The sequence below is a fragment of the Heterodontus francisci genome, chromosome 37, assembly GCF_036365525.1.
Source record: "Heterodontus francisci isolate sHetFra1 chromosome 37, sHetFra1.hap1, whole genome shotgun sequence".
Taxonomy (NCBI): domain Eukaryota; kingdom Metazoa; phylum Chordata; class Chondrichthyes; order Heterodontiformes; family Heterodontidae; genus Heterodontus; species Heterodontus francisci.
This window is the reverse complement of record NC_090407.1, coordinates 1901935-1920683: the sequence shown is the minus strand read 5'-3', so window position 1 is coordinate 1920683 and position 18749 is coordinate 1901935. Positions and strand designations below refer to the sequence as shown.

The window sequence follows — 18749 nt, the reverse complement described above, 5'->3', positions numbered from 1 at the left end:
GGGCCTTCAAATCAATGCAAGCTTAAGAATGGCTTGTACTGAACCCAGGATTAAGGTATAGAAGGGCTGCTATTCTTGTGCCTGCAAGACAATCTCATGTCACTAACAAAGAATTTTAGTTGTAACATTTTGACTGGTTCATTCTGACCATCCTCACTGTATGTTAGAATTCATGTATTCAGCTAAATGCTGCAAATTTCAGAGCTTCTGTATCTGCTCAGAACTATTAACAAATTTGGTCAGATCTGTCTATATATATATATATGACAGTTGCAAAAGGTTTTTTTTTAAAAATATTCTTGCTCCATGGGATGTGGGCTTTACTGGCAAGGCCAACATTTAGTGCCCAAATCTTAATTCCCCTTGAACTGAGCGTTTTGCTCGGCCATTTCAGAGGGCATGTAAGAGTTAACCACATTGCTGTGGGTCTGGAGTCACATGTAGGCCAGACCAGGTAAGGACAGCAGATTTCCTTCCCTAAAGGACATTAGTGAACCAGATGGGTTTTTACAACAATTGATGATAATTTCATGGCACCATTACTGAGACTAACTTTTAAATCCAGATTAAAATGTTAGAATATTCAAATTCTGCTTATTGTCTGGATTCCCAATAACTTGTATTAGCAGGTTGTGTGTAATTGAGACATTCTGTTTAAAAACACAATAATTAACACTCATTCTAAAGCATTAAAAGACTGACATCTGGAGCACAATTGTAAGCTGTTCATGATGAAACTACCCTAAGCTGATTGCAGTGACTCTCGGTGTGAACTGTAATGTTTATTTAATGATTGCAAGATGCAGGAAAGCAGGAAGGTGGTAGAAGAAAATGGTACATTACATCGAAGATGCCAAGAAAATGTGACAACTTCCTGATGGTGCATAAATCAAAAAACGCAATGCCATTGGCAGTGCCGTGTTACTGTTGCCTTCATAGAATCTGAGAGTCACCTAAAGAAGTTTTTGCAACAACACTGAAGAAAAATTGCATTCATATAGCTCCTTACCCCTCCCTTCAGGATGCTCAAAGGCATGTGGAAATGCTGTGCTGCAATGGATTGTGACAATGTGATCACATGTTTTGTAGTGAATTGTGCTGTTCACCATGCTGCTTGTGAAGACATCTATCACCAACACAGGCTCAAACCTGCACTTACTGATAAACAATTAATGATCACCATCCTTGGGAGTGAAGGGAATGGAAGCACGACTCCTGGAGTTGAGGTTCCTCCATGGTGATGGGTCTGCCAGTGGAATTTTGGATTTAAGTCAGCTATCTATGGCACTCTCTCCCCTGGTATCTGAGCCTGACAGCTCCTGGACACTGTTGATGATGGACCAACCAGCCTGGATCAACAAAGTATAATGTAACAGTAGCTGGGATTCTTTCCACTACTCCCCAGATAACCCTGCAAGCCAATGTCCAACAGGTGGAGTGGATCTGGGCAAACAGCAGGAGGCTTACCGCTGTTGTGGGCTTATAAGCTGCATGGTTTCAACTGGTTCCACTCCAGCAGCACCCTTATTTCATAAGTGAGGGCCCTACACCTTGTCTTTGGTGACGTGTGCCAGAGTTCTCTGGATTAAGTAGGATGTACCCTACAAGAAGATAGTGTATATTCCAAATAGGCAAACGCAAACTGCCATTGGCTTTGTTTAAAGTAAATATGATGATGTGACCTAAATGTGTCAGGTACCTCTTTTTACATCCAGTGTGTTGTCTGTTGACTGTATTGAATTTGATTCAGAGTTCAACTCATTTACGCTGTTTCCTTGGACTCCAATGCCCTCCCCCCTTTTCTTCAGCCAATATCTTATTCATATCTCGGTTTAACACTGAATTCCCAGAGTTCAGATTCTGTAGCAGCCTTTCACAAGGAACTTTACTGAAGACATTTTGGAAATCTGGGACCACCACAACATTATGGTTTTCCACATTTTACCAGGGATGTAATTTCTTCAAAACCAACATCAAGGAAGATATCAGAAAGATTTCATTCCTCTACAAGACTTTGATTGGAGCAGCAATGATGTGGCACGATACATGACTCATCCAATCCTTTGTAACTCAGATAATGGCATCACCTGGATCCATGTCTCTTGTGCACATTCGCACAACCACCCCGGCATTCAAGCCCATCGACCTTAATTTATGCCATTCCCACCAACTGCAGTGCATGACATAGTTACAAGTCAACATAGCATGGAAGCTGAATGGTGAGCAGTAGTGGTGTTTCAGTGTTCTGTTGTACTAGTGAATGGAAGCCAAGTTAAATAAAATGAGGGGAAACTGAGTTGATCCAATATTGTTGCAGTAAGGAAGGTTGCTGTAATGGGTAGAAATAAAAATGACTGGAAGTGAGGCAAGCCAAAAGCATTGGAAAATTGACAAGAACGGAGCAGAGGAAAATAGCAGTTGAGACACATCAGACGAACAGAGCCATCGGCCAACTGTTTGAGATGAATGAATGGAACAAAAATGCTGCACAGCCTGGATAAATTTGTAACGGAAAACTGAACAGAACTGGTAAAAGAAAAGATAATGAGATAAAAGGGTAGAGGTTTGATAATCCTGTCTGTGCCACTGCTTGGACAATGAGCTCACCTCAGAAAATTGCAGGCCTGCTGCTTGTGATTTTTCTGTCTGTCAATGGGCGTCGCATCAAACGAGTTACGACGATAGAGCACCTTGTAACATTTACCCTCATTTATAAAAAGAAAGATATAATTAGAGAGGACAGAATGCCAGCATAAAAAACGAGCATTAAACAGTTTTTAACGTGTCATTTTGGTTTGTGTTTTTAATCATGTTGCAGCAGGCAGAAAGCAGAATCATATCAAAATGAAAGAATATTAAGATAAATCAAAGTAAAATTATGAGGAAAAGACACTCTTGTGAGAGAGGGATAGGAAACACAACACACTGCCAAACACAATATACTCTATATTAAGCACCAGCTGTGCATCAACAATTATTCGCGTCATTTTTGAAATAAGGGACAATGGTTTGCAATTTCAGCAATTGAAGTCATTTCTTTGCAGAGAATGTAGCCACGGAGGTTATGTTCTCGATTTTTTGTTTACCTTTTTCAACCATTAGCCTGTTGTTAGTGATCCTGCTGTTATTCAAATGCGCTTTGATATGTATCAAATTAAAGTTTTATCTGCATGCGGGATGATGCTTTGCTGCTTCTATTTAGCACTTATGTCATGCAAATGTTTGACCAATTTAAATCTTATGAATTGGAATGAAAAGCAATTCCTTTGGACTGAAATTAGATGTATTTAATGTAACTGTTTTGCAGCAAGATCTGGAGAATTAAATGTTGAAGCAGTTTATCAAGAAGGTAAGTTTGGAACAGGAATAAATTCAGTTTTTAAAATTCTGATGCTCTATAACATGTCTGATTCAGTTGGTATTTGTTTTATTTACTTGCCTTTGTCTAAGTGCTTTGTGCTGTCTACTTTCGCAGTGGTCTGTCTGTCTGTTAATTGACAACTGTAAGAGCTACATGATGGCAAATTCTAAAGATGGCACAGAACTGATTGAGAGTTACATTTCAGTAAACAGTCTGAAAGCAATCAGAGTGGGTGCATCATCCGAACGCCCCACCCCTTCACAAAGCCCAGATAAATTTCTACCCTTAGATTTCTAATTTCTCCTGACATTTAACCCAAACCAAGCAAACAATGTAGGTAGGAGGGGCAAGTTGGCTAAAGTAGATTGGGAAACTAGGTTAGGTTCGAAGATATGACAGTAGATAAGCAATGGTAAATGTTTGCAAATTATAAATTAATTCTGTAAAAATTATACATTCTGTTAAGGAATAAAAACCCCACAGAAAAAGTGGTCCAACTGTGGCAAACGAGATGGTATTAGAATACAGGAAAAGGTTTGTAAGGTTGCCAAAAAGAGTAGTGAGCCTGAGGATTGGGAGGGTTTTAGAATTCAGAAAAGTATAAACACTTTGATAAAGAGAAAAAGAGAATGAGATTAAACTAGCAAGAGACATAACAGATTGTAAAAGCTTCTATAGGTATGTAAAAAAAGAGATTGGTGAAAGAAAGTAAATGTGAGTCCCTTAGAGACAGAGATAGAAGAAATTATAATGGAGAATAAGGAAATGGCAGAGACATTAAGTTACAAAACATTTATTTTCTTCATAGTAGAAGACACAAAAAAAAATTCAAGTAGTAGTCTAATGAGGTCTAGTGAGAATGAGAAACTTATAGAAAATAGTATTAGTAACAAAATAGCGCTGACAAATCCCCTGGACTTGGCCTACATCCTAGGGTTTTAAAAGAGGATGCATTGGTTTTTATCTTCCAAAATTCCTTACTGATTCTAGAGCAGTCCCTGTGGAATAGAAGACAGCAAACATAACCCCACTGTTCAAGAAAGGAAGGAGAGAGAAAACCGGGAACTATAGGCCTGGCATCAATAGTAGGAAAAATGCTAGAATCTATTATTAGGAACGTGGTAACAGAGCAATTTGCCTAATCATATGATTTTCTGAGTCATGTGGATTTATGAAAGGAAAATCATGTTTGACAAATCTGTTTTTTGATGATGTAACTAGCAGGTTAGATAAGGAGGACTCATTGGACTTAGCATATTTGGATTTTCAAAAAGCATTCAATAAGGTACCACACAAGGTGTTATTACATAAAATGATGACCTATGGGATTGAAGATTGGTTAACAAACAAAGTTGAAATAAAAGGGGCCATTTTCAGATTATGATCTGTAACTAGTGGGGTACAGCAGGGGTCAGTACCTGGGCCTCTGCTATTTACAATCTCTATTAATGACAGATGAGGGGATGAGTGTAATGTAACCAAGTTTGCTGATGTTGCAATGTTAGGTGAGAAAGTAAGCTGTGAGGAGGATGCAAAGAGGCTGCTGAGAGGGTAAGAACATGGCAGATGGAATACAATATAGCCACATGTGAAGTTACTCACTTTGGTAAAGAAAAATAGAAAAGCAGAATATTTTTTAAATGGTGAGAGACTGAGAAATGTTGGTATTCAGAGGGACCTGGGTGTATTTGTACATGAATCACATAAATTTAACATGCAGGTACAGCAAGAATTAAGAAAGCAGATGGTATGCTAGCCTTTAATACAAATGGATTGGAGTACAAGAGTAAAGATGGCTTACTGCTATTATATAGGGCCTTGGTGAGACCACATATGGAGTACTGTATACAGTTTTGGTCTCCTTACCTAAGGAAGGATATACTTACCTTAGAGGGAGCGCAACAAAGGTTAACTCGACTGATTCCTGGGATGAAGTGATTGTCCTATGAGAAGATATTGAATAGACTAGACATAGATTCCCTAGAATTTCGAAGAATGAGAGGTGATCTTATTGAAATAAATAAGGGCTTTACAGGGTAGCTGCTGGGAGGATGTTTCCCTTGGCTGGGCCATCCAGAACTACCGGGTCCAAGCCTCAGAATAAGGAGTCGACCATTTAGGACTGATGAGAAATTTCTTCACTCAAAGGGTTGTAAATCTTTGGAATTCGCTACCCCAGATGACTGTGAGATACTCAGTTGTTCAGGATATTCAAGACACAGGTTAGTAGATGATTTTTGGATACTAAGAGAATTAAGGGACATGGGGGAAGCTGTAGCTGAGGTAGAAGATCAGCCATGATCTTATTGAATGGCGGAGCAGGCTTGAACGGCTGAATGGCCTACTCCTGCTCCTGTTCCTTATCTTCTGTGCATTCACCAATTAGAATACAGATGACTCTTGCAGCGTTAACCTTGTGCCAAGCAGCTTCATTATCATGAGTGCATTAGTTGGCCTTGAAACTGTGATGATAATGTGGTAAAAACATCAACTCATCCTGGAGCTCAAATCTTTGGCTGACAGTTTTCCTCCAGTACAATATTTAATTGGCTATTACTGGGTGAGAGTCAGTGTCAAGCTGGCCAACTCATGAGGGGCTTAACATGTGGGCCCACGCTTACTCTCACACCAATGTCCTAATGCATACAACACTCACTACGTCAAGATCAAAAACCCTCTTCCCAATGATGAAGGGAAAGCAATGGATGTTGTAAATATGGATTTTAAGAAAGCATTTGGCAAAGTACCACATAAAAGGCTGGCTAACAAAACTGATATTCATAGAATAGGAGGGTCAGTGTCCAATTGGATAAATATTTGGCTTAAAGACAGAAAACAATGAGTTATGGTAAATAAAAACGAGTGAAGCAAAGTTAATGTTTCAGGTCAGTGACCCTTCATCAAAACTCTGATCACTGACCCGAAAAGTTAACTCTGCTTCTCTCTTCATAGATGCTGCCTGACCTGAGTATTTCCAGCACTTTCTTGTTTTTATTTCAGATTTCCAGCATCTGCAGTATTTTGCTTTTATTTTAGAGTCATGGTAAATGGTTGTTTTTCAGACTGAAGGATGGTAGACAGTTGTGTTCCCCAAGGGTCAGTGCTTTTTGATGGACATAAATGACATGGATCTTGGAATACAGAGTAAAACTTCAAAATTTGCAATGATATCAAACTTGCAGGTGTGGCAGTGAGGATGATACCCATCAATTGCAGCAGAATAGGCAGAGAAGTGGCAGATGGAAATTAATATATAGTGAGGTGATGCATTTTGACAGAAGGGATGGGGAGAGGCAATATAGACTAAATGGCGCCGTTCTAAAGAGTGTGCAGGAACAGTGGGATCTTGGGATTCATCTGCATAGATCTTTGACGGTGGCAGGACATATTGAGAGAGTAGTTAGCAAAGCATAAGGGATCTTGGGCTTCATTAATAGAGGTACTGAGTACAAAAGCAAGGAATTTATGCTGAACCTTTATAAAGCTCTGGTTAGGCCCCAACTAGAATATTGTGTCCAGTTCTGGTCACCACACTTTAGGAAGGATTTGAAGGTCCTTGAGAGGGTGCAGAGGAGATTTACCAGAATGGTTCCAGGGTTGAGGGATTTTAGCTACAAGGTCAGGTTGGAGAAGCTGGGGTTGTTCTCCTTGCAGCAAAGGGGTTGAGGGGAAATTTGATAGAAGTGTACAAGATTATAACAGATTTAGATAAGGTAGACAAAGAAAAGCTGTTCCCATTAACTGAAGGTACAAGGACTAGGGGACATAGATTTAAGGTTTTGGGCAAGAGATGCAGGGGGAATGTGAGGAAGAACTTTATTACGCAGCGAGTGCGAATGTCCTGGAACTCACTGCCGACAAAGGTGATGGAAGCGGAGATGATCAATGATTTCAAAAGGAAATTGAATGGGCACTTGAAGGAAATACATTTTCAGGACTAGAGGGATAGAGCAGGGAGTGGGATTGACAGAGTCGGCAGGAACTTGAAGGGCAAAATCATAATGACTCTGACTATAAGACCAGGGACACTAAGGACCAATGTACCAGTCCCACTATCACCCTACTGGAGATCAGCTAATTCAACAGAGGCCCATGATGAAAGCTGGGGCTCTCTTGGCTCAGCTCCACCCTATGCAATTTACTTACCACCCAAGCTTGTTGACTACCCCATTGGGAAAAGTAGCTGAAAATTACTCAAGCAGACAGCAAGGAGGAGCTAAATTAAACAGACACTGCTTCCAGTGTTTAGCCAACAACAACAACTTATATTTATATAGCACTGAAAATGTAATAAAACATCCCAGGGCACTTCACAGGAGCATTAAAAAACAAAGTATGACACTGAGCCACAAAAGGAGAGGTTAGGTCAGATGACCAAAAGCTTGGTCAAATAGGTAGATTTTAAGCATTGTCTTAAAGGAGGAAAGTGAGGTGGCAAGGCAGAGAGTTGTAGGGAGGGTATTCCAGAGCTTAGAGCCTCGGCAATTGAAGGCACAGCCACCAATGATGGAGTGGTTAGAGGCCAGAATTAGAGGAGCGCAGATATCTCGGAAGGTTGTGGGGCAGGAGGAGGTTTCAGAGATAGGGAGCAGCGAGGCCATGGGGGGCTTTGAAAACCAGGATGTGAATTTTAAAACAAGACATTGCTTGACCAGCAGCCATTGTAGGTCAGTATGCACTGGGGTGATAGGTGAATGTGACTTGGTGCGATGTAAGACATGGGCAGCAGAGATTTGGATGACCTCAAGTTTAGAGGGCAGAATGGGTGGTGGGGGCAGTGGGAGACCAGCCATGAGTGCGTTTGAATAGTCAAATCTAGAGGTAACAAAGGCATTGATGAGGGTTTCACCAGCCGATGAGCTGAGGCAGGGCAAATTCGAGTGATGTTAGAGGTGGAAATAGGCAGTCTTACTGATGGAGTGGATATGTAATTGGAAGTTCATCTTACGGTTACATATGACACCAAGGTTGCGAACAGTCAAGTTGCAGGGAGAGGAATGGAGTTGGACAGAGTTTGGAGCAGGGATCGAAGACAATAGCTTCAGTCTTCCCAATGTTTATTTGGAGGAAATTTCTGCTCATCCAGTACTGGATGTTGGATAAGTAGGCAATAATTTAGCAATAGTGGAGAAGTGATGAGGTAGAGCGAGGTGTCATCAGCATAGGTGTGAATGCTGTGTTTTCAAATAATGTTGCCAAGGGGCAGTATGCAGATGAGAAATAGGAAGTGACCAAAATCCTTGGGTTACACCAGACGTAACAGTGCAAGAGCAGGCAGAAAAGCCATTGCAAGTGATCCTTTAGCTATGATTTCTTTGGCCTCCTTGTCTCGAGAGACAATGGGTAAGCGCCTGGAGGTGGTCAGTGGTTTGTGAAGCAGCGCCTGGAGTGGCTATAAAGGCCAATTCTAGAGTGACAGACTCTTCCACAGGCGCTGCAGATAAAATTGGTTGTCGGGGCTGTTACACAGTTGGCTCTCTCCTTGCGCTTCTGTCTCTTTTCCTGCCAACTGCTAAGTCTCTTCGACTCGCCTCTCTTTAGCCCCGCTTTTTTAACTGTCAGCCAGCTCTGGCGATTGCTGGCAACTGACTCCTACGACTTGTGGTCAATGTCGCAGGACTTCATGCCGCGTTTGCAGACGTCTTTAAAGCGGAGACATGGACGGCCGGTGGGTCTGATACCAGTGACGCGCTCGCTGTACAATGTGTCCTTGGGGATCCATGTGGCTCACATGGCCAAGCCATCTCAAGCGCCGCTGGCTCAGTAGGGTGTATATGCTGGGGATGTTGGCTGCCTTGAGGACTTCTGCGTTGGAGATACGGTCCTGCCACCTGATACCAAGGGTTCTCCAGAGACAGCGAAGATGGAATGAGTTGAGACGTTGCTCTTGGCTGACATACGTTGCCCAGGCCTCGCTGCCGTAGAGCAAGGTACTGAGGACGCAGGCTTGATACACTCGGACTTTTGTGTTCCATGTCAGTGCGCCATTTTCCCACACTCTCTTAGCCAGTCTGGACATAGCAGCGGACGCCTTTCCCATGCACTTGTTGACTTCTGCATCGAGAGACAGGTTACTGGTGATAGTTGAGCCTAGGTAGGTGAACTCTTGAACCACTTCCAGAGCGTGGTCGCCGATGTTGATGGATGGAGCATTTCTGACGTCCTGTCCCATGATGTTCGTTTTCTTGAGGCTGATGGTTAGGCCAAATTCGTTGCAGGCAGCCGCAATCCTGTCGATGAGTCTCTGCAGACACTCTTCTGTGTGGGATGTTAATGCAGCATCGTCAGCAAAGAGGAGTTCCCCGATGAGGACCTTCCGTACTTTGGTCTTCGCTCTAAGATGGGCAAAGTTGAACAACCTGCCATCTGATCTTGTGTGGAGAAAAATTCCTTCTTCTGAAGACTTAAATGCATGTGAGAGCAGCAGTGAGAGGAAGATCCCAAACAGTGTAGGTACTATGATTAGATAGATAACAATGGAACCAGTTGAGTGCAGTCCCACCCAGCTGGACGACAGTAGAGAGGTTTTGGAGGGGAATGGTGTGGTCAGCTGTGTCAAAGGCTGTAGACTGCTTGGAAAGGACGAGGAGGGAAAGTTTACCTTTGTCACAGTCACATAGGATATCATTTGTGGCTTTGATAAGAGCCATTTCTGTATTGTGGCAGAGCCGGAAACCTGATTGGAGGGATTCAAGCATGGAGTTCCAGGAAAGATGGATATGGATTTGGGAGGTGACGACATGTTCAAGCACATGGAAGAGGAAAGGGAAGTTGGAGGTGGGACAGTAGTTTGCAAGGGTGGTGGGGTAAAGGGTTGGTTTTTTTGAGGAGGGGGCGATGACGGCAGATTGAAAGGAGAGAGGGACAACACCTGAAGAGCGAGAACCGTTAACAATATTGGCTAACGTGGAGACTAGGAGGGGAAGTTGGGAGGCCAGCAGTTTAGTGGGAATAGGATCGAGGGATCAGGAGGTAGGTCTCATGGACAAGATGAGCTCAGAGAGGGTATGAGATAGGAGTGAAACTGGAGAAGGAGGCGAGTTCAGAGCTAGGACAGGGGGAGCTTTCGAGGATGTTTGGCCCAATGGAAGGGAGGGGCACAGCAGAGGCTGCTCAAAGACGTCCATGAGTTCCTTGCACTTATGTTTGGTGGTGGGGATGGAGGAGACAGGGGAAAGAGGGGTTGAAGCAGATGGTTTGCAGTAAAGAAGCCAGCAGTCATCTCTGCATTGCAGGATGATTGGGAATAATGAGAAAACAAGAGCAGGTCCTGATAATGGTTTATGTGTTCCAACCAGATTTGGTGGTGAATGGCTGTCCACCAAATCCTTTCAAGTCTCCGTCCCTTGGATTTAAGGAAGCGGAGATGAGGACCATACCAGGGTGAGAGAGTAATGGTTTTAATGGGGACGAGGGTGTCAAAGGTGGAGGTGAGGGTGTGGTTGGCAAATCAGTAGCTGCAGAAATGTTGGGGTGAACAAAGGGCCAAAGGCTAGACAATTGGGATTTTGAAAGTGTAGTTGTAAGTGAATGGGGAATAGATTTTTCCAGGGCCGGTTACAGAAGGAAGCACAGTTGGGGCATGGAAGGGGGCTGTGGGTGGAGAGTGATACAAGGAAGTGATCAGAGAAGGCCTTTTCTCCGTTCGATACGATGGGACCAGCAACATCATGTGAGATGGCAAGGACAAGGAGGTGGCTGTGAATATGGGTTGGGGATTTTACATGGAGGGAGAACAGTAGAACATTACAGCGCAGTACAGGCCCTTCGGCCCTCGATGTTGCGCCGACCTGTGAAAGCATCTGACCTACACTATTCCATTTTCATCCATATGTCTATCCAATGACCAATTAAATGCCCTTAAAGTTGGCGAGTCTACTACTGTTGCAGGCAGGGCGTTCCACGCCCCTACTACTCTGAGTAAAGAAACTACCTCTGACATCTGTCCTATATCTATCACCCCTCAACTTAAAGCTATGTCCCCTCGTGTTTGCCATCACCATCCGAGGAAAAAGACTCTCACTATCCACCCTATCTAACCCTCTGATTATCTTGTATGTCTCCATTAAGTCACCTCTCCTCCTCCTTCTCTCCAACGAAAACAACCTCAGGTCCCTCAGCCTTTCCTCATAAGACCTTCCCCCCATACCAGGCAACATCCTAGTAAATCTCCTCTGCACAGAGGGCGGCACAGTGGCGCAGTGGTTAGCACCGCAGCCTCACAGCTCCAGGGACCCGGGTTCGATTCTGGGTACTGCCTGTGTGGAGTTTGCAAGTTCTCCCTGTGTCTGCGTGGGTTTTCTCCGGGTGCTCCGGTTTCCTCCCACAAGCCAAAAAGACTTGCAGGTTGATAGGTAAATTGGCCATTATAAATTGTCACTAGTATAGGTAGGTGGTAGGGAAATATAGGGACAGGTGGGGATGTTTGTTGGGAATATGGGATTAGTGTAGGGTTAGTATAAATGGGTGGTTGATGTTCGGCACAGACTCGGTGGGCCGAAGGGCCTGTTTCAGTGCTGTATCTCTAATCAAAAACCCTTTCCAAAGCTTCCACATCCTTCCTATAATGCGGTGACCAGAACTGCACGCAATACTCCAGGTGCGGCCTCACCAGAGTTTTGTACAGCTGCAGCATGACCTCGTGGCTCCGAAACTCGATCCCCCTACTAATAAAAGCTAACACACCATATGCCTTCTTAACAGCCCTATTAACCTGGGTAGCAACTTTCAGGGATTTATGTACCTGGACACCAAGATCTCTCTGCTCATCTACACTACCAAGAATCTTCCCATTAGCCCAGTCCTCTGCATTCCTGTTACTCCTTCCAAAGTGAATCACCTCACACTTTTCCGCATTAAACTCCATTTGCCATCTCTCAGCCCAGCTCTGCAGCCTATCTATGTCCCTCTGTACCCTACAACATCCTTCGGAACTATCCACAACTCCACCGACCTTCGTGTCATCCGCAAATTTACTAACCCACCCTTCCACACCCTCATCCAGGTCATTTATAAAAATGACAAACAGCAGTGGCCCCAAAACAGATCCTTGCGGTACACCACTAGTAACTAAACTCCAGGATGAACATTTGCCATCAACCACCAGCCTCTGTCAGCTAGCCAATTTCTGATCCAAAGCTCTAAATCACCTTCAACCCCATACTTCTGTATTTTCTGCAATAGCCTACCGTGGGGAACCTTATCAAACGCCTTACTGAAATCCATATACACCACATCCACTGCTTTACCCTCATCCACCTGTTTGGTCACCTTCTCGAAAAACTCAATAAGGTTTGTGAGGCACGACCTACCCTTCACAAAACCGTGCTATCGCTAATGAACTTATTCTTTTCAAGATGATTATAAATCCTGTCTCTTATAACCTTTTCCAACATTTTACCCACAACCGAAGTAAGGCTCACAGGTCTATAATTACCAGGGCTGTCTCTACTCCCCTTCTTGAACAAGGGGACAACATTTGCTATCCTCCAGTCTTCCGGCACTATTCCTGTCGACAATGACGACATAAAGATCAAGGTCAAAGGCTCTGCAATCTCCTCCCTGGCTTCCCAGAGAATCCTAGGATAAATCCCATCTGGCCCAGGGGATTTACCTATTTTCACACTTTCCAAACCTCCTCCTTGTGAACCTCAATCCAATCTAGCCTAGTAGTCTGAATCTCAGTATTCTCCTCGACAACATTTTCTTTCTCTACTGTAAATACTGACGAAAAATATTCATTTAACGCTTCCCCTATCTCCTCTGATTCCACACACAACTTCCCACTACTATCCTTGATTGGCCCTAATCTAACTCTAGTCATTCTTTTATTCCTGATATACCTATAGAAAGCCTTAGGGTTTTCCTTGATCCTATCCGCCAATGACTTCTCGTGTCCTCTCCTCGCTCTTCTTAGCTCTCCCTTTAGATCCTTCCTGGCTAGCTTGTAACTCTCAAGCGCCCTAACTGAGCCTTCACGTCTCATCCTAACATAAGCCGCCTTCTTCCTCTTGACAAGCGCTTCAACTTCTTTAGTAAACCACGGCTCCCTTGCTCGACAACTTCCTCCCTGCCTGACAGGTACATACTTATCAAGGACACGCAGTAGCTGCTCCTTGAATAAGCTCCACATTTCGATTGTGCCCATCCCCTGCAGTTTCCTTCCCCATCTACGCATCCTAAATCTTGCCTAATTGCATCATAATTTCCTTTCCCCCAGCTATAATTCTTGCCCTGCGGTATATACCTGTCCCTGCCCATCGCTCAGGTAAACCTAACCGAATTGTGATCACTATCACCAAAGTGCTCACCTACATCTAAATCTAAATCTAACACCTGGCCGGGTTCATTACCCAGTACCAAATCCAATGTGGCATCGCCCCTGGTTGGCCTGTCTACATACTGTGTCAGAAAACCCTCCTGCACACACTGGACAAAAACTGACCCATCTAAAGTACTCGAACTATAGTATTTCCAGTCAATATTTGGAAAGTTAAAGTCCCCCCATAACAACTACCCTGTTACTCTCGCTCCTGTCGAGAATCATCTTCGCTATCCTTTCCTCTACATCTCTGGAACTATTCGGAGGTCTATAGAAAACTCCCAACAGGGTGACCTCTCCTCTCCTGTTTCTAACCTCGGCCCATACTACCTCAGTAGACGAGTCCTCAAACGTCCTTTCTGCCGCCGTAATACTCTCCTTGATTAACAATGCCACACCCCCCCCTCTTTTACCATCTTCTCTGTTCTTACTGAAACATCTAAATCCCGGAACCTGCAACATCCATTCCTGCCCCACCCATGTCTCCGAAATGGCCACAACATCGAGATCCCAGGTACCAACCCATGCTGCAAGCTCACCCACCTTATTCCGGATGCTCCTGGCGTTGAAGTGGACACACTTTAAACCAAGTTCTTGCTTGCCAGTGCCCTCTTGCGTCCTTGTAACCTTATCCCTGACCTCACTACTCTCAACATCCTGTACACTGGAACTACAATTTAGGTTCCCATTCCCCTGCTGAATTAGTTTAAACCCCCCCGAAGAGCACTAGCAAATCTACCCCCCAGGATATTGGTACCCCTCTGGTTCAGGTGAAGACCATCCTGTTTGTAGAGGTCCCACCTACCCCAGAAAGAGCCCCAATTATCCAGGAAACCAAAACCCTCCCTCCTACACCATCCCTGCAGCCACGTGTTCAACTCCTCTCTCTCCCTATTCCTCGCTTCGCTAGCACGTGGCACGGGCAACAACCCAGAGATAACAACTCTGTTTGTTCTTGCTCTAAGCTTCCACCCTAGCTCCCTGAATTTCTGCCTTAAATCCCCATCTCTCTTCCTACCTATGTCGTTGGTGCCTATGTGGACCACGACTTGGGGCTGCTCCCCCTCCCCCTTAAGGATCCCAAAAACACGATCCGAGACATCACGAACCCTGGCACCTGGGAGGCAACACACCAACCGTGAGTCTATCTCGTTCCCACAGAACCTCCTATCTGTTCCCCTAACTATGGAGTCCCCAAAGACTAATGCTCTGCTCCTCTTCCCCCTTCCCTTCTGAGCAACAGGGACAGACTCTGTGCCAGAGCACATGATGAATTGAGGTGGAGGTTGAAAGCACTGAGGATGAGAAGTCGTTCTGTGTAGAGACTGAGGGAGGAAAACAGTGAAAATATGAGAACATTTTTATTGTACTTTGAGGGGTAGAGAATGAGGATGTTGAATGTGAGGTTAGGGGGTGGATTGAACATGACATCACTATGAAGCTGTTGCTCAGTTGCCTCCCCAAAGGGAACAAGTTTTGCCAACCAAGGTGCACATCGAACGTCAGTGCAAGGTCTAGTAATTACCTTGAGTGCTTCGGCAATTGTGTTCTTACAGCTGTGCGTTAATTATTCTGTTCTTCCACCCGCATGCTCTTCAACTGCTCTCATTCAGCTCCCACGGTGTTGTTAGTACAGTGAAATCTGTATAAAACAGACACTCCCAAAAATGGACACCTATAAAACAGGCACTCATTTACCAACCCAAATAACTTACATGGTTAAAATTTGCAAGAGGCACTCTGAAACCACGGGCACTGGCAAATTACAAATTGCAGACAGCCTTCAGTGCACCAAGCTGTTTCATTAAACATGGGACACACAGGTCAGTGCAAAGCAGCAGTCGGGTTTGTGAAAGAACAGGTTTTGTGGAAAGGGGAGCTCTTTACCCAGCATCCATGGAAGCAGAGAAACGGCTCTCTCTCTGCAATTGAATACTGGCACAGCTCGATCCCAAGGCTAGAGCAGTTTCTCTGCCACTGTAGATGCTGTAGACTCCCCATTCTGACATTTTCTACAATGCATACTATGACCATTTTGAAAATAAGGACACCTGCAAAATAAAAAGACAGCTGTGCCAATCCTGAAGGTGTCTAATTTACAGATTTCACTGTTTTCTATTGTTATTTAAAGGTGTCCTGATAAGAGATACTCATATTTTAAGCTAACAAGTTACTATGACAATTATAAAATAGCCAATGTATTAATTGTCAAAAACAATCACTAGGTAAAAGTGATGTATGATTTTGTCTGAAGTTTTGCATTAGTTAGTCTCTGTTTGAAAGTCAGTTATTATGCAATTTGATGCCAGTTAGCACTAAGGTTGTACACAAGGCAAGGCCTGCCTCAGTACAATGTGCAAAAGCATGTTTTTATGGTCTCCCTGGTAAGAAATCCAACATGTGATTTGCAAATGTGTATAGAGTTGATCCTGTTTGTATTTGGCTATCAGTTCCCTTTTGATTGAGGGGTTAGATCTTAAATATAGGAGGAACTGTTAACTAAAAACCAGTTCATGAAAAATTGTTTCTGGTCAACAGTTGAAAAATCTCATAAGACAATTTAAAAATCTGAAAAGTCTGGAGGCTGTGGAAAAATCTTAGAAATGATGAATCAAAATGCTTGAAAAATAATTTTTTTTTAAAAAGCTTAGTTTTGCTCTTAATATTTATGGAAGATCATTTTTATCTACTATGGAGCTAGGTAAATATATAATTGTTTTAACAGACAATTCATAGGAAGCTGAACAGAGCATTCAGTCCCCTGAGCTGATGCTGTACACAGGGTAGTGTAATCAGGAGTAAAATACTCCTTATTCTATACTGTACACAGTCTATTCTGCTATTCAAATAGATCATGCCTGATCTCTCAACTACGTTTACCCACCATTGATCCATATCCCTCAATGCCCTCACCTCATACAAACCTGTTAATCCCAGTCAGAAAAATGTCAATTGCCACCCGCTCCCTCCCCGCCCAACACTCCCCATCCAGTGCCTTTTGGGGGACAGAGATCCAGATTTTCATTACTTTGTGAAAAAGTGCTTCTTAATTACACTCTTGAGCAGCCAAGCTCTAAATTTTCAAGATTGTGTCTCCTTATTCTGGTTGTGTCCACCTGAGAAAATAGCTTCTCTGTATCTACTCTATCAAATTCTTCTTTTAAAAATTCATTCATGAGCTGTGGGCGTCGCTGGCTAGGCCAGCATTTATTGCCCATGGGAAGGTGGTGGTGAGCTGCCTTCTTGAACCGCTGCAGTCTGTGAGGTAGGTACACCCACAGTGCTGTTAGGAAGGGAGTTCCAGGATTTTGACCCAGCGACAGTGAAGGAACGGCAATATAGTTCCAGGTCAGGATGGCGTGTAACTTGGAGGGGAACTTGCAGGTAAGTGGTGGTGTTCCCATGCAATGGCTGCCCTTGTCCTTCTCGGTGATTGAGGTCACAGGTTTGGAAGGTGCTGTCTAAGGAGCCTTGGTGCATTGCTGCAGTGCATCTTGTAGATGGTACACACTGCTGCCACTGTACGCTGGTGCTGGACGGAGTGAATGTTTGTGGATGGGGTGCCAGTCAAGCGGGTTGCTTTGTCCTGGATGGTGTCGAGCTTCGAGTGTTGTTGGAGCTGCACCCATGCAGGCCTCTGACCTACTCTTGTAGCCACAGCATTTATATGGCTACTCCAGTTCAGTTTCTGGTCAATGGTAAGCCCCAGGATGTTGATAGTGGGGGATTCAGAGATCATAATGCCATTGAATGTCAAGGGGAGATGGTCATTGCCTGGCACTTGTGTGGCGCGAATGTTACTTGCCATTTATCAGCCCAAGCCTGGATATTGTCCAGGTCTTGCTGCATTTCTACACTGACTGCTTCAGTATCTGAGGAGTCGCGAATGGTGCTGAACATTGTGCAATCATCAGCGAACATCAACACTTCTGACCTTATGATGAAAGGAAGGCCATTGATGAAGCAGCTGAAGACGATTGCACTGTACCACCTCCAAAGCTAATATATCCTCTCTAGGAACATATGAGCAGGAGTAGGCCATTCAGCCCTTCGAGCCTGCTCCGCCATTCTAGATCATGGCTGATCATCTACCTCAATGCCATATTCCCGCACTATCCCCATATCCCTTGATGTCATTAGCAACTAGAAATCTATCAATCTCCGTCTTGAACTTACTCAGTGCCCTGAGCTTCCAACATCCTCTGGAGCGGAGAATTCCAAAGATTCACCAACCTGAGTGAAGAAGTTCCTCCTCAATTTAGTCTTAAATTGCTGGCCCCTTACTCTGTGATTGTGTCACCTGGTTCTAGACCCCACAGCCAGGGGAATCATCCTTTGTAACCCCACTATTCAAAAAAGGAGGGAGAAAAAACAGAGTTACAGACTCTTATCCTTACATCAGTAGTAGGGAAAATGCTAGAGTCCATTATAAAGGATGTGATAGCAGAACACCTGGAAAGCATAAATGGGAATTGGATAAAGTCAGCATGGCTTTGAGAAAGGGAAATCATGCTCAACAAATCTACTGGAGTTTTTTGAGGATGTAAGTAGTAGAATAGATCAGGGAGAACCAGTGGATGTGGTGTATTTGGATTTTCAGAAGGCTTTTGATAAGGTCCCACATAAGAACAAAGATAATTACAGCACAGGAACAGGCCCTTCGGCCCTCCAAGCCTGCGCCGATCCAGATCCTCTCTCTAAACATGTCGCCTATTTTCTTAGGTTCTGTATCTCTTTTCTTCCTGCCCATTCATGTATCTGTCTAGATACATCTTAAAAGACTCCATCGTGCCCGCGTCTACCACCTCCGCTGGCAACGCGTTCCAGGTGCCCACCACCCTCTGCGTAAAGAACTTTCCACGCATATCCCCCCTAAACATTTCCCCTTTCACTTTGAACTCGTGTCCTCTAGTAATTGAAACCCCTACTCTGGGAAAAAGCCTCTTGCTGTCCACCCTGTCTATACCTCTCATGATTTTGTACACCTCTATCAGGTCCCCCCTCAACCTCCGTCTTTCTAATGAAAATAATCCTAATCTACTCAACCTCTCTTCATAGCTAGCGCCC

At 44.0% G+C, this 18749-nt stretch overlaps 1 protein-coding gene across 13 annotated transcripts in view; it reads left to right on the top strand.

Moving 5' to 3' along the window:
• rap1gapa (RAP1 GTPase activating protein a) overlaps nt 1-18749 on the top strand; it is a 475427-nt gene that overhangs the window by 445960 nt on the left and 10718 nt on the right. Inside the window, exon 26 of one of the 13 annotated variants that reach the window (XM_068016830.1) lies at nt 3308-3349. The exons of the other annotated variants lie outside the window; for them this stretch is intronic. Within the exon in view, the coding sequence (XP_067872931.1) occupies nt 3308-3325 (18 nt within the window). The 3' untranslated portion in view covers nt 3326-3349. The remainder of the gene's footprint in view (nt 1-3307; nt 3350-18749) is intronic. 13 annotated transcript variants of the gene reach the window in all.